General features: G+C 42.8%; 2 protein-coding genes across 4 annotated transcripts in view; one reads left to right on the top strand and one right to left on the bottom strand.

The window, feature by feature from the left end:
- Nucleotides 1-18,636, top strand: part of LOC121574974 (6-phosphofructo-2-kinase/fructose-2,6-bisphosphatase 4-like) — a 66,066-nt gene extending 47,430 nt beyond the window's left edge. For 2 of the 3 annotated variants that reach the window (XM_041887689.2, XM_041887687.2), the window contains exons 10-14: nt 11,224-11,328; nt 13,844-13,973; nt 14,086-14,148; nt 14,287-14,351; nt 16,727-17,562. In XM_041887689.2, coding sequence (XP_041743623.1) covers nt 11,224-11,328; nt 13,844-13,973; nt 14,086-14,148; nt 14,287-14,351; nt 16,727-16,786 — 423 coding nt within the window. In that variant the 3' untranslated portion in view covers nt 16,787-17,562. Of the gene's footprint in view, nt 1-11,223; nt 11,329-13,843; nt 13,974-14,085; nt 14,149-14,286; nt 14,352-16,726; nt 17,563-18,151 lie in introns of those variants that run through there. The other variant, XM_041887688.2, reaches the window with a different exon arrangement.
- A 6,331-nt stretch (nt 18,637-24,967) lies between these two features.
- LOC121574973 (actin-related protein 2/3 complex subunit 4) lies at nt 24,968-27,289 on the bottom strand. Its single transcript, XM_041887686.1, has 6 exons — nt 27,116-27,289; nt 26,565-26,683; nt 26,365-26,476; nt 26,083-26,178; nt 25,713-25,883; nt 24,968-25,598 (listed from the first exon to the last, which is right to left on the bottom strand). The coding sequence occupies exons 1-6, from the start codon at nt 27,116-27,118 to the stop codon at nt 25,593-25,595; spliced, it is 507 nt and encodes a 168-aa protein (XP_041743620.1). The 5' UTR covers nt 27,119-27,289; the 3' UTR covers nt 24,968-25,592.
- Between the last annotated feature and the right edge of the window lie 143 nt (nt 27,290-27,432).

The following is a 27,432-nucleotide window of genomic DNA, read 5'->3' as shown; positions in this document are numbered from 1 at the left end:
CTGGGAATTGCCAGGGACCTCACGATACCATATTATCACGATACTCAGGTGCCGATACGATATGTATTGCGATTCTCATGATTCTACAGTGCCTTCAGAAAGTATTCATACCCCTTGACTTATTCCACATTTTGTTGTGTTAGATTGAATTTAAAAAATGATTAAATAGATTGTCTTACCAATCTCCCTCCCCGACACACTCAACCCTCTCCAATTCGCCTACCGCCCTGACAGATCCACAGACAAATTGCCATTGCACTGCACACTGCCCTTACCCACCTGGACAAAAGGAATGTGTGTGGCGCAGTGGTCTAAGGCACTGCATCGCAGTGCTAGCTGTGCCACTAGAGATCCTGGTTCGAATCCAGGCTCTGTCGTAGCCGGTCGTGACCGGGAGACCCATGGGGCGGCGCACAATTGGCCCAGCGTCGTCCAGGGTAGGGGAGGTAATGGCCGGCAGGGATGTAGCTCAGTTGGTAGAGCATGGCGTTTGCAACGCCAGGGTTGTGGGTTCGATTCCCATGAGGGGCCAGTATGAAAAATTAAAATAATAATGTATGCACTCACTAACTGTAAGTCGCTCTGGATAAGAGCGTCTGCTAAATGACTAAAATGTAAATGTATGTGAGGATGCTGTTCATTGACTACAGTTCGGCCTTCAATACCATAGTGCTCTATAAGCTCATTACAAAGCTCACAGCCCTGGGTCTGAACTCCTCCCTATGCAACTGGGTCCTGGACTTCCTGACGGGCTGCCCCCAGGACATTACCTCCTCGACACTGATCCTCAACACGGGGGACCCACAAGGGTGCATCCTCAGTCCCCTCCTGTATTCTCTGTATACCCACAACTGCGTGGCCTCACACAGTTCCAACTCCATCTTCAAGTTCGCTGACGACATGACAGTAGTAGGCCTGATGACCAACAATGACGAGACAGCCTACAGGGAGGAGGTAGGCACTCTGACGGCGTGGTGCCAGGTAAACAACCTCTCCCTCAACGTTAGCAAAACAAAGGAGCTGATTGTGGACTTCAGGAGGAACCAGGCTGGACACGCCCCCATCCTCATCAACGGGCCGCCGTGGAGACGGTCAATAACTTCAAATTCCTCTGCGTACACATCTCAAAGAAGCTGAAATGGTCTAACCACACAGACACCGTAGTGAAGAAGGCACGGCAGCGACTCTTCAACCTCAGGAGTATGAAGAAATTTGACCTGTCCCCGAGGGCCCTCAGTGTTATACAGGAGCACCATCGAGAGCATACTGTCGGGCTGCATCATAGCCTCGTACGGCAACTTCGCCGCGGACCACAAGGCTCTTCAGAGGGTGATACGTGCAGCCGAACGCACCACTGCGTGCACACTGCCTGCCCTACAAGACACCTACAACACCAGGTGTCGCAGGAAGGCCAAGAAGATCATCAGGGACCCCAGCCACCCAAGCCATGCCCTGTTCTTCCCGCTTCAATCACTCAGACACGGGCAGTACAGGAGCATCATGGCAAAAACTGAAAGACTGGCCTACACTCAGAGCCACCACTAGTCAGCTACCTGCTCCTCCCCCCAGCTACTTCCCCTATGGACATTCCCCCCAACCACACCCTCAACTCTCACCTCACTGCTACTCCCCCTATGGACATTATTTCACCTGCTGCACTTGTTAGCTGCTTTTCCTTCACTCTGAGGTCCAACTAATCCCAAACCATCTCAACTGGGTTGAGGTCGGGTGATTGTGGAGGGCAGGTCATCTGATGCAGCACTCCATCACTCTCCTTCTTGGTCAAATATCCCTTACACAGCCTGGAGGTGTGTTGGGTCATTGTCCTGTTGACAAACAAATTATAGTCCCACTAAGTGCAAACCAGATGGGATGGCGTATCGCTGCAGAATGCTGTGGTAGCCAAGCTGGTTAAGTGTACCTTGAATTCAAAATAAATCTCAGATAGTGTCACCAGCAAAGCACCATCACACCACCTCCTCCATGCTTCACGGTGGGAACCACACATGCGGAGGTCATCCGTTCACCTACTCTGCGTCTCACAAAGACACAGCGGTTGGAACCAAAAATCTCAAATTTGGACTCATCAGACCAAAGGACATCAGACCATTGTCCATTGCTCGTGTTTCTTGGCCCAAGCAAGTCTCTTCATCTTATTGGTGTCCTTTAGTAGTGGTTTCTTTGCAGCAATTCGACCAGGAAGGCCTGATTTCAAGCAGTCTCCCCTAAACAGTTGATGTTGAGATGGGTCTGTTACTTGAACTCTGTGAAGCATTTATTTGGGCTGCAATTTCTGAGGCTGGTGAACTTATCCTCTGCAGCACAGGTAACTCTGGGTCTTCCTTTCCTGTGGCGGTCCTCATGAGAGCCAGTTTCATCATAGCGCTTGATGGTTTTTGCAACTGCACTTGAAGAAACTTTCAAAGTTCTTGAAATTTTTCAGATTGACTGACCTTCATGTCTTAAAGTAATGATGAACTGTCGTTTCCCTTTGCTTATTTGAGCTGTTCTTGCCATGCTTGGTCATTTACCAAATAGGGCTATCTTCTGTATACCACCCCTACCTTGTCACAACACAACGGATTGGCTCAAACACATTAAGAAGGAAAGAAATTCCACAAATTAACTTTTAACAAGGCACACCTGTTAATTGAAATGCATTCCAGGTGACTACCTCATGAAGCTGGTTGAGAGAATGCCAAGAGTGTGCAAAGCTGTCATCAAGGCAAAGGGTGGCTACTTTGAAGAATCTCAAATATAAAATATATTTTGATTTGTTTAACACTTTTTGTGTTACTACATGATTCCATATGGTTCTTTCATAGTTTTGCTGTCTTCACTATTAAAATCAAATTTTATTTGTCACATGCGCCGAATACAACAGGTGTAGACCTTACCGTGAAATGCGTACTTACAATCCCTTAACCAACAATGCAGTTCAAGAAATAGAGTTAAGAAAATATTTACTAAATAAACTAAAGGGGAGGGGGGTCAATGTAAATAGTAAATAGTCCGGGTGGTCCGGGAGTCTTACGGTCCTAGACTTGGCGCTCCGGTACCGCTTGCCGTGCGGTAGCAGAGAGAACAGTCTATGACTTGGGTGACTGGAGTCTTCGACAATTCTTTAGCCCTTCCGCTGACACCGCCTAGTATATAGGTCCTGCGTGTCAGGAAGCTTGGCACCAGTGATGTACTGGGCCGTACACACTACCCTCTGTAGCGACTTACGGTCAGATGCCGAGCAGTTGCCATACCAGGCGGTGATGCAACCGGTCAGGATGCTCTCGATGGTGCAGCTGTAGAACTTTTTGAGGATTTGGCCAAATCTTTTCATTCTCCTGAGGGGGGAAAAGGTGTTGTCGTGCCCTCTTCACAACTGTCTTGGTGTGTTTGGACCATAATAGTTTGTTGGTGATGTGGACACCAAGGAATTTGAAACTCTCGACCCGCTCCACTTCAGCCCCGTCGATGTTAATGGGGGCCTGTTCGGACCGCCTTTTCCTATAGTCCACGATCCGCTCCTTTGTCTTGCTCACGTTGAGGGAGAGGTTGTTGTCCTGGCACCGCACTGCCAGGTCTCTGACCACCCCCCTGTAGGCTGTCTCATCATTGTCGGTGATCAGGCCTACCACTTGTGTCGTCAGCAAACTTAATGATGGTGTTGGAGTCGTGCTTGGCCACGCAGTTGTGGGTGAACAGGGAGTACAGGAGGGGACTAAGCACGCACCCTTGAGGGGCCCCAGTGTTGAGGATCAGCATGGCAGATGTGTTGTTTTCTACCCTTACCACCTGGGGGCGGCCCGTCAGGAAGTCCAGGATCCAGTTGCAGAGGGAGGTGTTTAGTCCCAGGATCCTTAGCTTAATGATGAGCTTTGTGGGCACAATGGTGTTGAACGCTGAGCTGTAGTCAATGAACAGCATTCTCACATAGGTGTTCCTTTTGTCCAGGTGGGAAAGGGCAGTGTGGAGTGCGATTGAGATTGCGTCATCTGTGGATCTGTTGGGGCGGTATGCGAATTGGAGTGGGTCTAGGGTTTCCGGGATGATGGTGTTGATGTGAGCCATGACCAGCCTTTCAAAGCACTTCATGGCTACCGACGTGAGTGCTACGGGGCGGTAATACTTTAGGCAGGTTACCTTCGCTTTCTTAGGCACAGGGACTATGGTGGTCTGTTTGAAACATGTAGGTATTACAAACTCGTTCAGGGAGAGGTTGAAAATGTCAGGAATTGTGAAAAACTGAGTTTTTAAATGTATTTGGCTAAGGCGTATGTAAACTTCTGACTTCAACTGTATGTACGGTCACTGTGGGGATGACGTTGTCGATGCACTTATTGATGAAGCCGGTGACGGAGGTGGTATACTCCTCAATGCCATTGGATGAATCCCGGAACATATTCCAGTCTGTGCTAGCAAAACATTCTTGTAGCGTAGCATCCGCGTCATCTGACCACTTCCGTATTGAGCGAGTCACTGGTACTTCCTGCTTTTAGTTTTGCTTGTAAGCAAGAATCCGGAGGATAGAATTATGGTCAGATTTGCCAAATGGAGGGCGAGGGAGAGCTTTGTATGCATCTCTGTGTGTGGAGTAAAGGTGGTCTAGAGTTTTTTTTCTTCCACTGGTTGCACATGTGACATGCTGGTAGAAATTGGGTACAACGGATTTATGTTTGACTGCATTGAAGTCCCCGGCCACTAGGAGTGCCGCTTCTGGATGAGCATTTTCTTGTTTTCTTATGGCCTTATACAGCGCGTTGAATGCGGTCTTAGTGCCAGCATTGGTTTGTGGTGGTAAGTAGACGGCTAAGATAATATAGATGACATCTCTCTTGGTAGATAGTGTGGTCTACAGCTTATCAATACCTCGAGCAATACCTTGAGACTTCTTTAATTTTAGACATCGCGCACCAGCAGTTGTTGACAAATAGACGCACACCCCCGCCCCTCGTCTTACCAGACGTAGCTGCTCTGTCCTGCCGATGCACGGAGAATTCAGCCAGCTCTACATTATCAGTGTCGTCGTTCAGCCACGTCTCGGTGAAACATCAGATATTACAGTTTTTACTATGTAGAAAATAGTACAAATAAAGAAAAACCCTTGACTGAGTAGGTGTGTCCAAACTTTTGACTGGTACTCTAAGTATTCACACAACTGAGTCAATACATGTTAGAATCACCTTTTGCAGCAATTACAGCTATGAGTCTTTCTGGGTAAGTCTCTTAAGAGCTTTGCACACCTGGATTGTACAATATTTGCATATTCTTTTTAAAATTCTTCATGCTCTGTCAAGTTGGTTGTTGATCATTGCTAGACAGCCATTTTCAAGTCTTGCCATTAGATTTTCAAGCCGATTTAAGTCAGAACTGTAACTAGGCCACTCAGGAACATTCAATATCATCTTGGTAAGCAATTCCAGTGGACATTTGGCCTTGTGTGTTAGGTTATTGTCCTGCTGAAAGGTGAATTGGTCTCAGTGTCTGTTGGAAAGCTGACTGAACCAGGTGTTCCTCTAGGATTTTGCATGTGCTTAGTTCTATTCCGTTTCTTTTTTTTTATCCCCCAAAAACTCCCTAGTTCTTGCCGACGACAAATATACCCATAACATGATGCAGCCACCAACATGTATGAAAATATGAAGAGTGGTACTCAGTGATTTGTTGTTGCATTTGCCCCAAACATAACACTTTGTATTCAAGACATTAAGTTAATTTCTTTGCCACATTTTCTGCGGTTTTACTTTAGTGCCTTATTGCAAACATGATGCATGTTTTAGAATATTGTTATTCTGTACAGGCATCTTTCTTTTCACTCTGTCATTTAGGTTAGTGTTGTGGAGTAACTACAATGTTGTTGATCCATCCTCAGTTTTTTCCTATCAAAGCCATTAAACTCTGTAACCTTATGGGGAATCTCTGGCAACTTAGTTAGGAAGGACGCCTGTATGTATGTTTGTAGTGACTGGGTGTATTGATACACCATCCAAAGTGTAATTAATAACTTCACCATGCTCAAAGTGATATTCAATGTCTGCTTTTTAAATTGTATATATATTATCTTTGCGAGGCATTGGAAAACTGGGTTGTGGGTTCGATTCCCACGGGGGGCCAGTATGAAAAAAAAAAAAAAAACTCACAAACTGTAAGTCGCTCTGGATAAGAGCGTCTGCTAAATGACTAAAATGTAAAACCTCCCTGGTCTTAGTGGTTGAATCGGTGTTTGAAATGTACAGCTCAACTGAGGGACCTTACAGATAATTGTGTGTGTCGGGTACAGAGATGAGGTAGTCATTCAAACATCATGTTAAACGCTAGTATTGCTAGTCCATGCAACTTATTATGTGACTTGTTAAGCACATTTTGACTCCATAACTTATTTAAGCTTGACATAACAAAAGGGTTGGATACTTATTGACTCAAGACATTTCAGCTTTTCATTTTTAATTAATTTGTAAAAATGTTTAGAAACAGTGACACAATTTCAATTTAATACATTTTAAATTCAGACTAACACAACAATGTGGAAAAAGTCAAGGGGTGTGATTACTTTCTGAATTGCGATTCAATACTGTGATTTTATGTTCCATGCATATTGCTCACCAAAGTTCTGCTGCAGAGGGGAAATAGCCACGAGAAAACAAGTTTTGATCAGTCATGGACGTAAAAGTGCTGACAACAAATTGGCTCCCTATTTAATTATAAGATGGAGAACAAGCTATGATGGAAAAATACTGGAGTTTTGGTACAGGTACAACCGACTACACCCATCACTACAATCTATACCAAGGGTCTCTAACAGGTCGGCCTATGAGTAGCTCGCCAAACAATTATGAAAGTACATGCAATTTTCAAGTGTTCCACCGCAAAATGTCATAAACTAATCTCACAAGTATCAGACACCGCAAGATCCCAGCTACTATCTAATCAACGGAACATTTACATTATCCCACCCCTGGTTAGCCACTATTCGCTTAAACACACCATATCTGCCAATTAATTTCCAGAAATATTGCCTGGTGCACGCGTTTGTCTAATACTCACTGTGTAGCCAGCCAGTTGATGCGATAAGTCTTGTGGGTTGACAGAAATACCTTCCCCAAAACCTATATAATGAGTAAGTATATCATTTGTATTTATTTGTTATTTGCAAACTTTGCCATGAAATGAGCAGCAGCAGTACAGAACCATCACTAGACCTGCACATTAGATGGCACATTAGATGGCACATTAGATGGCACATTAGATGGCACATGCGCAATTAAAGAGGATTTGGGCCTAAACTAACACATTTTGTTGTTTCTCTATGAACAATTGTAATTTTGAGAGTGAAAAACTTTTAAAAATCTAATACCGGCAAAAGTAAAACTCGGAAAACAACTTCATTTGGGAAAATATAAAACAGAATTTGGGGAAGAAATCAGATTTTATAGGGCCCTCCTTAGTTGTTTATTAAACATTATTTTACTAGGTATATTGACAGAAAATATAATGCACTACTTTCTCTTGTACGCTATCGACCCGGGAGAAGAGTTGCAGGGAAGAGGAGAATCTGCCTGTTTGAAGAAAATTAGTAGCTCGCGACTTTTCATTTTTTTTTTAAGTAGCTCTCATACTAGAAAAGGTTGGAGACATTTACATTTAGCAGACACTCTTATCCAGAGCGACTTACTGTTAGTGAGTGCATACATTTATTTATTTTTTCATACTGGCCCCCCATGGGAATCGAACCCACAACCCTGGTGTTGCAAGCGCCATGCTCTACCAACTGAGCTACACGGGACTATACGTATATACACAGGATGAATTTACTCAAGATCTACTAAGAATGATATGTGCAAATCTAATTTTATTTGTCACATGCTTTGTAAACAATAGGTGTAGACTAGCAGTGAAATGCTTACTAATGGACCCTTCCCAACAATGCAGAGAGGAAAAATCTTGAAATAATGGGAAAAAATAATAGCACAAGGAATAAATACACAATGAGTAACGATAACTTAGCTGTATACACGGGGTACCAGTACCGAGTTGATGTGTAGGGCTATGAGTTAATTGAGGTAGATATGTACATACAGGTAGGGATCAAGTGACTAGGAAACAGGAGCCTACAGTGGGGAGAACAAGTATTTGATACACTGCCGATTTTGCAGGTTTTCCTACTTACAAAGCATGTAGAGGTCTGTAATTTTTATCATAGGTACACTTCAACTGTGAGAGACGGAATCTAAAACAAAAATCCTGAAAATCACATTGTATGATTTTTAAGTAATTAATTTGCATTTTATTGCATGACATAAGTATTTGATACATCAGAAAAGCAGAACTTAATATTTGGTACAGAAACCTTTGTTTGCAATTACAGAGATCATATGTTTCCTGTAGGTCTTGACCAGGTTTGCACACACTGCAGCAGGGATTTTGGCCCACTCCTCCATACAGACCTTCTCCAGATCCTTCAGGTTTCAGGGCTGTCGCTGGGCAATACGGACTTTAATCTCCCTCCAAAGATTTTCTATTGGGTTCAGGTCTGGAGACTGGCTAGGCCACTCCAGGACCTTGAGATGCTTCTTACGGAGCCACTCCTTAGTTGCCCTGGCTGTGTGTTTTGGGTCGTTGTCATGCTGGAAGACCCAGCCACGACCCATCTTCAATGCTCTTACTGAGGGAAGGAGGTTGTTGGCCAAGATCTCGCGATACATGGCCCCATCCATCCTCCCCTCAATACGGTGCAGTCGTCCTGTCCCCTTTGCAGAAAAGCATCCCCAAAGAATGATGTTTCCACCTCCATGCTTCATGGTTGGGATGGTGTTCTTGGGGTTGTACTCATCCTTCTTCTTCCTCCAAACACGGTGAGTGGAGTTTAGACCAAAAAGCTGTATTTTTGTCTCATCAGACCACATGACCTTCTCCCATTCCTCCTCTGGATCATCCAGATGGTCATTGGCAAACTTCAGACGGGCCTGGACATGCGCTGGCTTGAGCAGGGGGACCTTGCGTGCGCTGCAGGATTTTAATCCATGACGGCGTAGTGTGTTACTAATGGTTTTCTTTGAGACTGTGGTCCCAGCTCTCTTCAGGTCATTGACCAGGTCCTGCCATGTAGTTCTGGGCTGATCCCTCACCTTCCTCATGATCATTGATGCCCCACGAGGTGAGATCTTGCATGGAGCCCCAGACCGAGGGTGATTGACCGTCATCTTGAACTTCTTCCATTTTCTAATAATTGCGCCAACAGTTGTTGCCTTCTCACCAAGCTGCTGGCCTATTGTCCTGTAGCCCATCCCAGCCTTGTGCAGGTCTACAATTTTATTCCTGATGTCCTTACACAGCTCTCTGGTCTTGGCCATCGTGGAGAGGTTGGAGTCTGTTTGATTGAGTGTGTGGACAGGTGTCTTTTATACAGGTAACGAGTTCAAACAGGTGCAGTTAATACAGGTAATGAGTGGAGAACAGTTGGTCTTCTTAAAGAAAAACTAACAGGTCTGTGAGAGCCGGAATTTTTACTGGTTGGTAGGTGATCAAATACTTATGTCATGCAATAAAATGCAAATTAATTACTTAAAAATCATACAATGTGATTTTCTGGATTTTTGTTTTAGATTCCGTCTCGCACAGTTGAATTGTACCTATGATAACAATTACAGACCTCTACATGCTTTGTAAGTAGGAAAACCTGCAAAATCGGCAGTGTATCAAATACTTGTTCTCCCCACTGTATGTGATGAGTCAAGAGTGCAGAAAGAGTCAATGCAGATAATCCGGGTAGCTATTGGCTTTAACCTCTACGGGATCGGTGTCCCGTATACGGGACGGTTGAGCTAACGTGCGCTAATGTGATTAGCATGACTGTTGTAAGTAACAGCAAACCTTCCAGGACATAGACATGTCTTATATGGGCAGAAATCTTAAATTCTTGTTAATCTAACTGCACTGTCCAATTTACAGTAGCTATTACAGTGAACAAATACCATGCTATTGTTTGAGGAGTGTGCACAACAACAACAAAACTTATCACAGCAACTGGTTTGATATATTCACCTCTGAAGGTAAATAATGTACTTACATTCAGTAATCTTGCTCTGATTTGTCATCCTAAGGGTCCCAGAGATAAAATGTAGCATAGTTTTGTTTGATAAAATCAATTTTTATATTCTAATGTTTGAACCCCTGCTGTCTCTGGCTCCACACCCACCCCGCCCGGCCATCTAGATGTGTGAAAGTTAGTGTATAAGTTAATGATCCATCATGTATGACATTACTGGGAGTGTGTAAACTTACATTTTGTATTACCGTATCATTTTCTCTATAGTTATGTACTTGAAAATATATAAATTGACCAAATCGGCACATTTGTGCAGACTTGATACAAAATAGTCCAGTATTGCAATGCGTCACTGGATCAATCTGAAACTTTGCACACACACTGCTACCATCTAGTGGCCAAAATCTAAATTGCGCCTAAACTGCAATATTATATTGTGGCCTTTCTCTTACATTTTACATTTTAGTCATTTAGCAGACGCTCTTATCCAGAGCGACTTACAGGAGCAATTAGGGTTAAGTGCCTTGCTCAAGGGCACATCGACAGATTTTTCACCTAGTCGGCTCGGGGATTAGAACCAGCAACCTTTCGGTTACTGGCACAACGCTCTTAACCACTAAGCTACCTGCCGCTACCTCTTGCATTTCAAAGATGATGGAATAAAAAAACAAATAGAAAACGCATGTTTTTTTTTTAAATTATGTTTTACCAGATCTAATGTGTTATATTCTCCTACATTAATTTCACATTTCCACAAACATCAAAGTGTTTCCTTTCAAATAGTATCACGAATATGCATATCCTTGCTTCAGGTCCTGAGCTACAGGCAGTTAGATTTGGGTATGTCATTTTAGGCGAAAATTGGGAAAAAAGGATCCGATCCTTAAGAGGTTAACTAACTATTTAGTAGTCTTATGGCTTGGGGGTAGAAGCTGTTCAGGGTCTTGTTGGATCCGTACTGCATAGGCAGTAGATATGTTAGTGAGCTATGTCAAGAGCCCAGTATATAAATAAATATGGAGTGTGTATAAACAGTGTAACTAAAATGCAAAGTACAAGAGTAGATTTGGAAAATTGTGCAAGTCTGTGATTTACAAACTATGTTGTGGTGTGTTTGAGTAACTGAAGTGATTGTGTGTGTGTGTGTGTGTGTGTGTGTGTGTGTGTGTGTGTGTTATCCTCAGGGTGTGTGTGAGGAGATGATGTATGAGGAGATCCAGCAGCACTACCCTCTGGAATTTGCAATGAGGGACCAGGACAAATACCGCTACCGTTACCCCAAGGGAGAGGTGAGTGAGAAGAGAACATTCTCTAATGCCACATAAAAAAAAAAAAAAATCTTTATGCATTATGAAAGGGCTCTGCCAACCTGAATGCTGGTTTTATGTGTCATAACTTGCTTCTGCTGAAGAGCATCAAAATAGGTCAAAGTAAGGGCCATGGTTTTCTTTGTGAATGTTTTGCTCATGGGGTCCAAATGTTGTTTTCTTTTGGCACTGGGACATTAAAGTAGAACTGACAGCGTTTTAGCAACATGAAATCTGTTCATATACACCCCCAAAAAGAATATGATTCCTTTTTTGTACATTTTCTGACAAGCGAGCACTTAGATATGGTAGTTTTCATACTTTCATGGAATGTTTGGGAATGACCGCGTAAAGCATTTGTGAAAATTCTATAGCAATATATAGTGGGAAAGCAGCTGTGCGTTTGGGCAATTAAAACACTGCAGTAAATAAAAACGTGTCCGTCTTGTCCAGGACCGGAATCTAGACAGACCAGTGCGCCATAGCCAATCAGAGCTACAGTAGGCCTATATGCAAATAAGCCATTTGCCACACTGGCCTGCAATCATTCACTTTGAGCTGGACTGTGTGTTTACAGGCAGTAGCAACAGCGTGACTTTAAATAATTAGAAAGTATTAGCCAAAATCCTAAAAATACACCTGAGTGGATTTCACAGGCATCCCCTTACATTTGGGAACTTTACAGTCCTATTGATCAAACAACCAGTTAGGCTATCTCTCCCTCCCTAAGACCAACAACTAATGTTAGCCAGAGAGAGATGAGCTAAAATCTAATGAGGCAAAAGTAGATAAACACTCTTAAACTTTTTCAGCTTGTAGTTGGCCGTCACAATTGCACTGATAAACGATAGGGAATAGTAGCCTGCTCGCCCTTCTGCAACTTGCCTGCCAATGCATGCTTGTCCCAACCCACGTTTTGACAACTGAATGGAAACTGCCTGCCCGCCCATTTTATCGATGCCAAATACATTTGATTAACAACTAAGAGATATGCTTGCTAACTGTGCTAAGTCGTTCAGCAATTCACATTTCTTGTTAGCAAACCAAATGACACCTGCATCTCTAGCTGTAGCTGCCGAAAAACGATGTGAAGGGGAAAAAGTCGGCCACTCGTCCAATGACATGACATTCTCCCAGCAGCTAGCTAACGTTAGGCTGTGTTTTTAGCTTGCTTAATAAATACATAAGTATTCAGACCCTTTGCTATGAGCACACAGCCAAGATAACGCAGGAGTGTCTTCGGGGCAAGTCTCTGAATGTCCTTGAGTGGCCCAGCCAGAGGTCGGACTTGAACCTGATCGAACATCTTTGTAGAGACCTGAAAATAGCTGTGCAGCAACGCTCCCCATCCAACCGGAGAGTTTGAGAGGATCTGCATAGAAGAATGGGAGAAACTCCACAAATACATGTATGCCAAGCTTGTAGCGTCATACCCAAGAAGACTCAAGGCTGTTATCGCTGCCAACGGTGCTTGAACAAAGTACTGAGTAAAGGGTCTGAATACTTATGCAAATATGATATTTCAGTTATTTTTAATACATTTGCAAAAATGTCAACCTGTTTTAGTTTAGTCATTATGGAGTATTGTGTGTAGATTTGATGAGGGGGGGAAAAAACTATTTAATCCATTTTAGAATAAGGTTGTAATGTCACAAAATGTGGAAAAAGTTAAGGGGTTGGAGTGCTTTCCGAATCATGCATTGAACTGTATCTGTCTATTCTGCCAACAATGCATTACTCTACGTCATGGATTTTTTGGTCGAATATAACCTATTTTTAAAACCTCTTTTATAAAGCTGGTTTTGTAGCATAATCTGGGAATTTGATCTTTTTTACTGATATTATGATTGTCTGTTTGTTTCATATCTGCAAAGTAGTTAAAATGCTGTCAATTCCACTTTAACCACATTCAGGTGGCTAATGGCCGGCCACTTACACACAGCGCCCAGCCTGCATAAGCTGCCTCTCCGACAGCTTGAGCTAAGCACCAGGCTGAGGCTGTAGTAAACAAAGCCCCCTTCCTCTCTCTCTGTCCCTGTCTGTCAGTCTGTGCTCCAAGCTCTGGGTCCAGGCAGTTTTTCAGTGGCCATGAACACCCAGCAGTGTGTTCTCACCTTTAGTCTGTCCCATTACTCCCACTTAGAGAGATGGAGGTGGTGATAAGCGAGGCTGTCTGCCCATCTCCCACTCAGTGGTGGGAGAGGGCATTGTTGTCTGAGACACTTTACTACTAATGGATTAACGTACATTAGGGTTAGGCTTTCTACATTGTTTTCCACTGTAGACCCCATTACTGAAGATAATTTCTCATGTTGTATTTGTCTGTGCCATGTTTTTTTGTGTGTTTTTTTTTTTTACACCCTGCCTTGGTTAAGTTTTTGTGTCACCCTATTGTGACCTTGCCTTTTTGGCCGAGTGAGAGTCTTGGTTGGTCTGCCTGTCTGTTTGTCTATCTCTCTGTCTCTGAGTGTATCTGACCGTTGACCTGTCCTCTCAGTCCTATGAGGACCTGGTGCAGCGTCTGGAGCCAGTCATCATGGAGCTGGAGAGGCAGGAGAACATCCTGGTCGTCTGTCACCAGGCTATCATGCGCTGCCTGCTGGCGTACTTCCTGGATAAGACCGCAGGTCAGTCTGGTTGTCTCTCCTAGATAAGACCGATGGAAGGTGTTGTTTGGTCCCTTTTTGTAGATCTCTTTTGTAATAGATTTCTTGGTAATGTTTGTGTGTTGTTTCTCAGAGGAGCTGCCCTACCTGAAGTGCCCACTGCACACCGTGCTGAAGCTCACACCAGTGGCTTATGGTAAGACTGGCCTTCCACTGCTACCCAGTCCTGTCTGTACCTGCTTCAATGTGAATTGTGAAATAACATAAATATTTCACATTGGATTTTGTTGTTTTATAATACACAAATGCACCTTTCTGTGCTCTGTGTTTTCAGGCTGTAAGGTGGAGTCCATCTACCTAAATGTGGACGCAGTGAACACTCACAGAGATAGACCAGAGGTTGGTATATCTACATACTCGCACACACAGACACTGATTTGGTGGCAGAGTTGGTAAAGATAAGCGGGAATCTGTGCTACGCTTGACAGATTACTCTAAACTCTGTAACCTGTGCAGCTGTAGTGCTTTTCAACAGTCCTGGTTGCAATGGCTTCACAATCAGAGGAGTGTTTAATAGTAGGGCCTAGAGTGGAATCTTTATTGTAGAGATCATGTCATGTGCACTGGTATCAGTACTAAAGATGATGATAGTGACTCATGTTGTGACCTTCATCCATTGTCATCACCTTCTCACGCTCTCATCCTGAATATATCCATTAGTTAGAGGATAGTGGGATGGAACGACATGATTCATGATGTTATGTCATCAGGTGACGTGTCATTAGGAATCATGTTCATGACATTTCCTTATTGTATACGTAGAGAAGCATTTAGGTAGTGTAACTATTAGAATCAACTTGGATAATTAAATTATTAAATGTACTTTTATCACATCTTTATCACATCCTGGGCTCTATTTTCAGCTGGCACTAAGGAGGCGCTAGTGCCGAATGCCAGGTTTGACAGTTTACCTGTCAAACATCAGCTCGCTTTCGCTGAGGTGGGAGGGGTGTCAATATTTGAGGTGTGTCCTTTAAAAACAAGCGCAAAAGTGACAATTTCATGCAGCGCTAATGGGAAGTTTTAAGACCCACAAAATGCAGGTCTTAACGGTAGCACAGGTGATAATGGCATGGATTTTGAGAGTGGAAGTGCAGCCTATCCCGCCATGATGCACAGTGCCCATGGAAGGAGAGATGTGCCAGTGAAGCTCGTATTTAGAAACCTAAACAAATTATTGATTTCCGCCCATTTCATTTAATTTGATAAAAAAACAAGCATAGCCTACCCTCCCCTTAATCAAGGCTGGTTTAGCAACATCACATAGCCTACCCTCCCCTTAATCAAGGCTGGTTTAGCAACATCACATAGCCTACCCTCCCCTTAATCAAGGCTGGTTTAGCAACATCACATAGCCTACCCTCCCCTTAATCAAGGGTGGTTTAGCAGCATCACATAGCCTACCCTCCCCTTAATCAAGGCTGGTTTAGCAGCATCACATAGCCTACCCTCCCCTTAATCAAGGCTGGTTTAGCAGCATCACATAGCCTACCCTCCCCTTAATCAAGGCTGGTTTAGCAGCATCACATAGGTGTGCCTTTTTATCCTGGCCAAAGGCCAAAAGTAGCCTATGAATAAACCTTTTTTGATATGGTTTCTACTGGGGGTGCTTTTAAATATTTTGGAGGTTTATGCCCTCGTACATTTTAATTATTCACAATTCACATACCTGCATTTTGCTTGTTCAAGTAGGCTATCCATCCCCATTTTCAAAGAGCGCCTCTCATCCGATTTACCAAAGACACGCTCTTCCAAAATATTCGGTCGTTCTATAATGCCATATCAACGGCAGATTATTTTGAGAACGATACAATTGACAAGAGCCTAGTATTGGCTCGAATGCAATGGAAATTTTGTCTGCTTTTTCTGGAGATGTGCAAATATGATCTGTAAGGTGGTTCCATTATGTTTATAAAACATTACATTTGCGAGAAGTATAACGGTGAGTGGACATTCCCCCTTTCTCTTTATATTAGATCTTTATCCAGCTCCTGCAAAAAGTTTGGATGTGCGTAAAACCCTCCATAGTCTAAGTTGCCTTGTCTGTATTGTACGCCCACAGGGAGCAATTATGGTGCCTGTAACTGTATTTAGACATCACCTATTTAAAACAAGTTGTTTTGTTTTTATTAGAATTATGCACTGTCTTTTTAATAGCCTAGTGAATTTAATATTGCTTGTTGACTACGTTTGGCATGTCCATGTCCAGACTGCAATTTACAGTAGATATTGCCCCTGTGTCAGTGCGAATGCTGTAGCCTATGTTTCCATATTGAAGCAATGCAATTAGAACAATGTGGGCTGACATGTTCAACATATTTAGCAAACTAGGCTATAACGGACTAACATTAGAATTGGAGTTGATGACAGTGCAATACATAAAAGACCGTAAATACACAACTTGAAGCAGCCACATATTTAGCCATGGCGCACATTCTGATTGGCCAGTGAAGGGTCAAGCCTAGACAAACCCACAACTTGTTTATTCATCAAAACCCAGCCCTTTCGCGCCACCAACAACTACTGCGCCCATAATTCCGATTGTGAAAATGGCAAAAATATTTGACTCACCCTGAACCTATAACGCTACCGCCAGCGCTAAGATTTAGCATTGCGCTAGGTTTGAGCCCCCTGTCTTTCCCACCCATCCTCCCATTATAGCTATTTTGTTTCCCTGATGTTTGACCTCAAGCTTTTGTTTCATTGCTGAACAGAACGTAAAGGTGTCGCGGATGGCAGAGGAGGCTTTGCTAACAGTACCAGCTCATCAGTGAGATACTATCCCTCACACTCCCTTCTTTCTACTCCTCCGTCTGGCCCTTTCCCCTTATCTAGTCCTTCAATCAGACACTTAGTCCTCAATCACTCCATACCCTCTTTACTTCCTGACATCAGAAGCACTGATAATTAACTGGAATTCAGTTAATTTGTAAATATCCCTACCATAAGGGTCTGGTGTCATTTTTTGTTGTTTTTTTGTTTATTGAAATGCTGCTTTTTTCTCTCCAAATTGACATAATGGTTTTGTAAATCAATGTTGTACTGCCAAATGTAAAGCGATTAACCCGAAGCACATTTCATTTCAAATATTTTGATTTTAGGAAAACCTTTTTAATTTAGTCTCATGGATGTATGTCACTTTTTATTCAGGAAGCTCAGTATTTTATTATTATTTGTCAGTCGTGAGTATGTGGAGTTCAATGTGCCTCACTGTCTTTTAATTAGTTTAAAAGTTGAACGTGTGTCTGTCGGTGTTCATAGCGTTGCACAAATGTCTACTTGATGAGGTAGTGTTTTGCACCTTTACTCTGAAACCTAAACTCTTTTGAGTGTTTCTTTAATTAGTTATTTTTTAAAATTTCATTCAGTTTAGTGTATTTTTAATTTGATCAAGTTAGATTAAATGTTCATTTTATAATCATGTATAAAGGCCCAGAGAAACGTTTCTTTTTTTATTAAAATGTGAAGGTCTCTGCTCCAGATGGAATATGAGGAGGTCATTTACATATCACTGTTTACTGGCTATGCTAATAAAATCGACTTGACCAGCCCTGCTATATTTTATGTATCGATACATCGACCCTCATGTTTTTGTTCTACAAATGTCTTCATAAACCTCTTATACTGTGCTATGCAAATGCAGAGCATTTGTTCCTCAACCTTATTAATATGCAGAGGCTGTATTGGAAGTAATTTCCTCTGTAGAGTACTAATGCCTATTCATCAGACTCAGTATAAACACCTGTTTGTAGAACAGTGCTTGGCCTCTGTCTGACACAGTACCCGTCACCATAACAGTAACTCTCCTCATCCACAAAGCCAACTGCAAAACATGCCTTTTTCATACACTCATTTACTTGTCCTGGACACTGGCTCGGAAGCGTGCGTGTACATAACCAGCTGACCAGGAACAATTTGGGTCAGTTGTGTAAACTAATATCTACTTCTCTAAACCATTCTCTGCCACAAACATAAACATACATCACTGTGTACAGCACATAGTGTCTCTCACTGATTTTAAAAAAAAAAGTTGATAACCACAGAACATCTCCCTTGTTTAGAAACTCCATGGACAGATTTGATTCGTCATTCTGGTGTCTTCTTCAAAGGGATGTAAAACGTGTATGTTCCTCTTTCAGAACGTCAACGTTCATCGCACCACAGAAGATGCCTTGCAGACAGTCCCACCTCACCTCTGAAATGCAAGCCACTCGGATTGAAGTTTGGGCTCTCCTCTACCTCCCTGTTACTATGTGTCATTACTTGTGGCTCTAGTGGTAAAGAGTCTGTGGACATTCTCTGTTCAACCCACTCAACTGATGGTTCTTTGTTGGGCGATATTTGTTTTCCCAGCCTGGTCTCAGAGCAAAACATATATTTTACAAAAATCCATGCCATTCCATTTAGTATGATATGTTACTTTGTAAGGTTACATTACATTGGCCTACGTAAATACGGCACACTCAAATTAGTATGGTAAGTTATATGTTTGGGATGACAGATTACTTAAAGCAAAAATGAAAGGAGGGTGGATGGGTAGGTGTATAACGCGAATGTCTAGCAACCCAATGGTTGCGTGTTCGAATCTCATCACAGACAAATTTAGCATTTTAGCAACTACAGAAAAGTATTGACTTTTTCCACATTTTGTTGTATTACAGCCTGAATTTAAAATGGATTAAATTGAGATTTTGTGTCACTGGCCTACACATAATACCCCATAATCTCAAAGTGGAATAATGTTTTTAGAAATGTCTTGAGTCAATAAGTATTCAACCCCTTTGTTATGGCAAGACTAAATAAGTTCAGGAGTAAAGATTTACTTAACAAGTCACATAAGTTGCATGGACTCTGTGTGCAATAGTAGTGTTTAACATGACTACCTCATCTCTGTACCCCACACATACAATTATTTGTAAGGTCCCTCAGTCGAGCAGTGAATTTCAAACACAGATTCAACCACAAAGACCAGGGAGGTTTTCCAATGCCTCGCAAAGAGGCACCAATTGGTAGATTGGTATATCTTTTTTTTTTTTTACGGACATTGAATATCCCTTTCAGCAAGGCAAAGTTATTAATTACACTTTGGATGGTGTATCAATACACCCAGTCACTACAAAGATACAGGCATCCTTCTGAACTCAGTTGCCGGAGAGGAAGGAAACCGCTCAGGGATTTCACCATGAGGCCAATGGTGACTTTAAAATAGTTTGTTTAATGGCTGTGATAGGAGAAAACTGAGGATGGATCAACAACATTGTAGTTACTCCACAATACTAACCTAAATGACAGCGTGAAAAGTAGGAAGCCTGTACAGAATAAAAATATGCATACATCCTGTTTGCAATAAGGCACTAAACTAAAACTGCAAATGAATAAACTTCAAAGCATTTTAAGTCCTGAATACAAAGCATCATATTTAGGGCAAATTCAACATCCATACATCACTGAGTACCACTCTTCATATTGTCAAGCGTGGTGGTGGCTGCATCATGTTATGGGTATGCTTGTCATCGGCAAGGACTAGGGAGTTTTTTAGTATAAAAAGAAACGGAATAGAGCTAAGCACAGGCAAAATCCTAGCGGAAAACCTGGTTGTCTGCTTTCCAACAGACAAATTCACCTTTCAGCAGGACAATAACCTAAAACACAAGGCCAAATATACACTGGAGTTGCTTACCAAGACGACATTGAATGTTCCTAGTTACAGTTTTGACTTAATTCGGCTTGAAAATCTATGGCAAGACTTAAAAATGGCAGCTTAGCAATGATCAACAACCAACTTGACAGAGCTTGAAGAATTAAAAAAAGAATGGGCAAATATTGTACAATCCAGGTGTGCAAGGCTCTTAGGACTTACCCAGAAAGACTCACAGCTGTAATCACTGCCAAATCTGATTCTAACATGTATTGACTCAGGGGTGTGAATACTTATGTAAATGTGAGACTTCTGTATTTCATTTTCAATAAATTTGCATACGTTTCTAAAAACATACACTGCTCAAAAAAATAAAGGGAACACTTAAACAACACAATGTAACTCCAAGTCAATCACACTTCTGTGAAATCAAACTGTCCACTTAGGAAGCAACACTGATTGACAATACATTTCACATGCTGTTGTGCAAATGGAATAGACAACAGGTGGAAATTATAGGCAATTAGCAAGACACCCCCAATAAAGGACTGGTTTTGCAGTTGGTGACCACAGACCACTTCTCAGTTCCTATGCTTCCTGGTTGATGTTTTGGTCACTTTTGAATGCTGGCGGTGCTTTCACTCTAGTGATAGCATGAGACGGAGTCTACAACCCACACAAGTGGCTCAGGTAGTGCAGCTCATCCAGGATGGCACATCAATGCGAGCTGTGGGAAGAAGGTTTGCTGTGTCTGTCAGCGTAGTGTCCAGAGCATGGAGGCGCTACCAGGAGACAGGCCAGTACATCAGGAGATGTGGAGGAGGCCGTAGGAGGGCAACAACCCAGCAGCAGGACTGCTACCTCCGCCTTTGTGCAAGGAGGAGCAGGAGGAGCACTGCCAGAGCCCTGCAAAATGACCTCCAGCAGGCCACAAATGTGCATGTGTCTGCTCAAACGGTCAGAAACAGACTCCATGAGGGTGGTATGAGGGCCTGACATCCACAGGTGGGGGTTGTGCTTACAGCCCAACACCGTGCAGGACGTTTGGCATTTGCCAGAGAACACCAAGATTGGCAAATTCACCACTGGCGCCCTGTGCTCTTCACAGATGAAAGCAGGTTCACACTGAGCACGTGACAGAGTCTGGAGACGCCGTGGAGAACGTTCTGCTGCCTGCAACATCCTCCAGCATGACCGATTTGGTGGTGGGTCAGTCATGGTGTGGGGTGGCATTTCTTTGGGGGGCCGCACAGCCCTCCATGTGCTCGCCAGAGGTAGCCTGACTGCCATTAGGTACCGAGATGAGATCCTCAGACCCCCTTGTGAGACCATATGCTGGTGCGGTTGGCCCTGGGTTCCTCCTAATGCAAGACAATGCTAGACCTCATGTGGCTGGAGTGTGTCAGCCGTTCCTGCAAGAGGAAGGCATTGATGCTATGGACTGGCCCGCCCGTTCCCCAGACCTGAATCCAATTGAGCACATCTGGGACATCATGTCTCGCTCCATCCACCAACGCCACGTTGCACCACAGACTGTCCAGGAGTTGGCGGATGCTTTAGTCCAGGTCTGGGAGGAGATCCCTCAGGAAACCATCCGCCACCTCATCAGGAGCATGCCCAGGCATTGTAGGGAGGTCATACAGGCACGTGGAGGCCACACACACTACTGAGCCTCATTTTGACTTGTTTTAAGGACATTACATCAAAGTTGGATCAGCCCGTAGTGTGGTTTTCCACTTTAATTTTGAGGGTGACTCCAAATCCAGACCTCCATGGGTTGATACATTTGATTTCCATTGATAATTTTTGTGTGATTTTGTTGTCAGCACATTCAACTATGTAAAGAAAAAAGTATTTAATAAGATTCTTTCATTCATTCAGATCTGGGATGTGTTATTTTAGTGTTCCCTTTATTTTTTTGAGCAGTGTATTTTTACTTTGTCATTATGGGGTGTTGTGTGAAGATGGGTGAGGAGAAAAAAAACGATTTAATCAATTTTGAATTCTGGCTGTAACACACAATATGGAATAAGTCAAGGGGTATGAATTTTTTCTGAAGGCACTGTACTTTTTAAGCTACTTTGCAACTACTTAGCATGTTAGCTAACCCTTCCCCTAAGCATAACCCTTTAACCTAACTCCTAACCCTAACCCCTAACCGAACGGAGCATATCATACTAAAGCAGTCGAACGTAGCATATCCTACTAAAGCAGTCAAACGCAATATATCATACTAAAGATCAAGACGCAGGATACTATACGTCCAACAATTCGTATGATATTGTACGATCGATATTACATTGGTAGGCCAATGTAATGTAACCTAACATTAAGTAACATACACTACATGACCAAAAGTATGTGGACACCTGCTCGTCGAACATCTCATTCCAAAATCATGGGCATTAATATGGAGTTGGTCCCCCCCCCCCCCTGCTGCTATAACAGCATCCACTCTTCGCTTTGTGCACGAGGGCATTGTCATGCTGAAACAGGAAAGGGCCTTCCCCTAACGGCTGCCACAAAGTTGGAAGCACAGAATCGTCTACAATGTAATTGTATCCTGTAGCGTTAAGATTTCCCTTCACTGGAACTAAGGGGCCTAGCCCGAACCATTATTCCTCCTCCACCAAACTTTACAGTTGACACTATGCATTTGGGCAGGTAGCGTTCTCCTGGCATCCGCCAAACCCAGATGGTGAAGCGTGATTCATCACTCCAGAGAACGCGTTTCCACTGCTCCAGAGTCCAATGGTGGCGAGCTTTACACCACTCCAGCCGATGCTTGGCATTGCACATGGTGAACTTAGGCTTGTGTGCGGCTGCTTGGCCATGGACACCCATTTCATGAAGCTCCCGACGAACAGTTATTGTGCTGACGTTGCTTCTGGAGGCAGTTTGGAACTCGATAGTGATTGTTGCAACCGAGGACAGACGACTTTTACGCACTTCAGCATTTGCCCGTTTCTGTTCTGTGAGCTTGTGTGGCTGAGCCGTTGGCTGAGCCGTTGTTGTGTGGCCGTTGTTGTGTGGCTGAGCCGTTGTTGCTCCTAGACATTTCCACTTCACAATAATAGCACTTACAGTTGACTGGGGCAACTCTAGTAGGGCAGACATTTTATGAACTGACTTGTTGGAAAAGTGGTATCCTATGATGGTGCCACGTTGAAAGTCACTGAGCTCCTCAGTAAGGCTATTTTACTGCCAATCTTTGTCTATGGAGATTGCATGGCTGTGTGCTCGATTTTATACACCTGTCAGCAACAGGTGTGGCTGAAATAGCCGAATCCACTCATTTGAAGGGGTGTCCACATACTTTTGTCTATATAGTGTATCATACTAAATGGAGTGGCAAGGATTTGAGTTAAATATAATATGTTTTGCTCTGAGACCAGGTTGGAATTCCAGCCCTTCTCCCTCTCTGAGCACATCCTTGTCCTCTTTTGGTGTCTATGTTCAGAGCAATGTGAACTGAAGGACCAGAGCCTTTTGGCTTTTCTGTAAGCATCCTCAATAGGCCTGTACAATTGTATCAGTTGGACTTATACTCCTCCGTAGGTATCTCAGTCAGTCTACAGCACATTCAGTCCAATGGTTTAGCGGTCCAAGCAGAATTGTGAATGAAATGAACAGTTCTGCTTGCATTGTAGGGTTTGGGAGAATGCGTTCAGGGAATTACTCAGACCCCATTACCTTTTGCTGCTCCAATCTCATGGTAGGAAGAGCCTTGTTAGTAGTTTAGTTTATGTGTGTTAAGGCTTTATGTATAGCTGACAGCGTTGTCTTGCCTAGGAGAGAAATGGACTGCAACTTATTTTTGTAAAGTATGAACCCCCTCAAAGTATTGATTGTGTTATTCACTTGTCCATTTTGAACCTCAGCAGTGTCACTGTATTGTCCTTCGTGTCAATGTTTTATATGAAAAAGTATTCTGAGATGTGCAATTATAAAAATGTGATGGCTGCACCATCAGCATATGCGAATATGTGGGCATATTCAATTGTTGGTGCTTGTGTTGGCTGCTACTGAATTCAAATGTTTGATCATTTTTCCTGTGTTTTTCTAAATGTTTTTCCTGTGTTTTTTCAAAATCTTCAATAAAGATGTGTTTTATACAGCTGCCTCAGATTCATGACAGAGTTCCTCTATTACAGATTACCTCACAGTTGGATTTTCTCCAAATCAGCCAAGCACATAATTGCATACAAATTACTAAAAAGCACCAGTGTTGAATGAATATGCTGGAATTCAGTGTTGCAGTTTAAGTCTTACAAACGGAGGAAAATAAATACTACAACAAACAGTCTGTTTTAGTCACATTTTAGTCATTTAGCAGACTCTTATCCAGAGTGACTTACAGGAGCAATTAGGGTTAAGTGTCTTGCTCAAGGGCACATCGACAGATTTTTCACATAGTCGCTCAGGGATTCTAACCTTTCGGTTACTTGCCCAACGCTCTTAAACGCTAGGCTACCTTCCCCCCAGCTTAGAGCTAGAGGCCCAGACTTTAACCAGGAAACATGCAAGATCTGACACGCTCATTTTAGAGCCAGCAACACATTCACTTCCCCTTTCTCACACCTAAAATAATACAGTGAGCCTTACTCTGCTCAAACTGAAGATAAACTGCTGATCTTAGCAGAGAATTGAGTCCCAACCAACACAGCTAGTGCCACAGAAATAGAATTAGAAATAAAGTACACTGAGTGTACAAAACATTATGAACACCGTAATATTGAGTTGCACCCCCCCTCAGAACAGCCTCAATTCATCAGGCATGGACTCTACAAGGTGTCAAATGCATTCCACAGGGATGCTGGCCCATGTTGACTCCAATGCTTCCCACAGTTGTGTCAAGGTGGCTGGATGTCCTTTGGGTGGTGGACCATTCTTGATACACACAGGAAACTTGAGCGTGAAAAACCCAGCAGCATTGCAGTTCTTGACACACTCAAACCGGTGCGCCTGTCACCTACTACCATACCCCTTTCAAAGGCACTTACATTTTTTGTCTTGCCCATTCACCCTCTGAATGGCACACATACACAATCCATGTCTCAATTGTCTCAAGGCTTAAAAATCCTTCTTTAACCTGTCTCCTCCCCTTCATCTACACCGATTTAAGTGGATTTAACAAGTGACATCAATAAGGGATCATAGCTTTCACCTGGTCAGTCTGTCATGGAAAGAGCAGGTGTTGGTAATGTTTTGTATACTCAGTGTACATATCTAATGGTATGCACACTCAACCTCAAGAATGAGGATATGGACAAAAATAAGTGCATGGATGGGACACACAAGCACCACTACTCAGAACTACAAACAAGCTGTCATGAGTTTTATTGGTGATTATATAATTCATCATTATCATTTCAAACATGGTTTATTTAGGACAGTTCAATAAATCTGTGATGTCTTGTAATAAAATGTAAACATACATCTTTCTTTTTTTTATGTCCATGATGATCGTACTGAACAGGTTACATTTTCTTTGTTGTAACAAAAAACTATACAACAAATAGACAAACAAGAGTACATAAAGACACAGAATGTATAAAAACAACACAGGCTGTTTCAGTTGCAACAACACATTCTCATTGTCCCGGTAATCATGAATATCAACCTGGTTAATACTTTTAAGGACCCGCCTTGGTTTTGAGATTTGCTCTAAGAGGCAGAAAATGATATTAGAAAATAATTAATTATATACAGTCATCAATATTTATGTATAGTACAGGGAAATACTTGTGAGACACAGTTGGGTGCCACACACCCACACTGGATTGGTTACTTTCTATGTTATTCCTCGCTGATTGGTTGTTCACTTACAGTACGCTTCTCAACCCTCTTCCTGCTATCGGACCCTTGAGCCTGCCCTGTCTCACAGATCCATGGTGATGGCTAAGTCATGTGATCAGTGAGAGGGATGAGAGGACACCAACTCAGAACTGCAACAAAAGGAAGGCATTGACAAGCATCATAATACTGTTCCAATAGTCCCACTGATTTGACCATATTTCTATAAATGTAGATGGTTTTGCTTCAACACATAGCAGTCTTACATTCTTGAGGAACTCCTCCGCTACGATACGGGCACGGGCATTGACAGACAGCTTCATCTCGCTGATCTCCTTGTCGATCTCCTCCATGAAGGTGATGACGAAGTCCACCAGCTTGTGCTTGTACATCTGCTCTGTGTGGAAGTTGGTGATGAGGAAACTGATGTCATAGCCCTACATGACAGGATGAAGAGATGGACGAAGAAAGAGAGAAGGAATAAAAAATATTATCAAGTCCAACAACAGCAATACCAACAACACCAATTGAATCATTTCCTCTTTCTGCCTCTGTTTTCTTTCCTGTTATGAATCTCACTGGTTCCTTCAACCCCAGTTTAAAACATGAACGTCTGAGTTGATTCTAATTTATCACCTCAACCGCTTTCCTCCTGAGAATGAAGAAGTTCTCCGCTCTCATCATCATGAAGCGCATGAACTTGTGGCACAGGATCTTCTCAATCTCATCAGCCTGATGGAGCCAATCACAGTGCACTAATCAGCATTTGCATTAAACACACTTTTTTTGTTTCCTTATTGATTACAACTGATGGCTTTCAAATCTATATGAAAGACTTGATTTCTGCAAACAAACACACAACATCAAGATAATGGAAGGGTGACATTGAAAGTGAAAAGACGAGTCATATTCCCTGACCTGCTTCACAGCAATGCTGACTCGCACAGAGTTGATGGAGCCCTCGATTAGGACCTTTTCCTTGTCATTGCGGCTGATCACCACAGGCTGTAGTAGGAGCTCTTTACTACTCCTGTAATGAGAAAAGACAGTGTCACAAATAACATTAATGTCGTCATCATGAGGGGAGAGAGAGAGAGACACTTTCACACACAACTCACCTGACCTCCACCTCTGGTTTGTTGTGGCGTTCCACTACCTGAGAGGAGAAGTTCTCCAGACAGAGGGCGGCCTGCAGTGTGGCACGCACAGCATTCAAGTATGGGCGCAGGGTCGCTGTCTGAGGGAGGGGGTGCCAACATTAACTCACGTATAGAAAACACTACTATTACATTTCAATTATCACGACAATCATCCAGAAACCTTTTTTCTTTTTTTTGACTAAGGCTTTACATTTCCGTCTCAGACAGACTGCTGTTTGGACCTCTAGACAGGCGGTACCATGGTCACAGGTTTTGCTACAACCATGTTACTACAAACATATTAGCCTCATTAATTTGCATAGTATTGAACAATCTAAGAATGTTGTGGCGTTGTCAGAGCTTTCTAGCTGTAATGCAAGTATACTAGTCCAACGTTACTGTCTTGCTTTGATCCAGACGTTTTTCCTAGGGCGTCCTGTCAAGCCACCAGATAAAGGTTCAACCTGGGAATTTAAAAGCAGAGAATATCATCGGTATTTCTGATTAAAATAGACATTAAACTCACTCACCATTTCTCTGTTGTAGTGGGTTTTGAAGGCGGAAGTTATTTTGCCACGCCTGCCAACTCATCTTCCGCAAATCTCATATCACAGCGAATAGAGCGTTTTCATTGGATTTCGACTTCACGGTCGCCGCGGCCATCTTTCTGCCACAGATAGAACAATGAGACAGATATTTCACTGGATGTATAAATGTGAAGCATCCACTTGGCGTTTCCACTCATACCAAATATGTCCACTCTGTTATGAACAGAGTGGACTAAGGTTTGTAGACTTTACCCGTTGCAAAAGTTTTTACAAATCGCGTTGTTTAGAAGGAGCGCAAA

The sequence above is a fragment of the Coregonus clupeaformis genome, chromosome 10 (assembly GCF_020615455.1).
Source record: "Coregonus clupeaformis isolate EN_2021a chromosome 10, ASM2061545v1, whole genome shotgun sequence".
Lineage (NCBI taxonomy): Eukaryota > Metazoa > Chordata > Actinopteri > Salmoniformes > Salmonidae > Coregonus > Coregonus clupeaformis.
Note: the sequence above shows the minus strand (reverse complement) of the source record. Positions and strands in the feature narration are given on the sequence as shown.

Bases quoted from the DNA above. Each gene is read 5' to 3' on its own strand.
- LOC121574973 (XM_041887686.1), bottom strand. The intron at 26,477-26,564 runs GTGAGTTGTGTG...TTCTCATTACAG, and splicing joins AAACCAGAGGTGGAGGTCAG to GAGTAGTAAAGAGCTCCTAC. The intron at 25,884-26,082 runs GTGATAAATTAG...CCTGTCATGTAG, and splicing joins TCAGGAGGAAAGCGGTTGAG to GGCTATGACATCAGTTTCCT.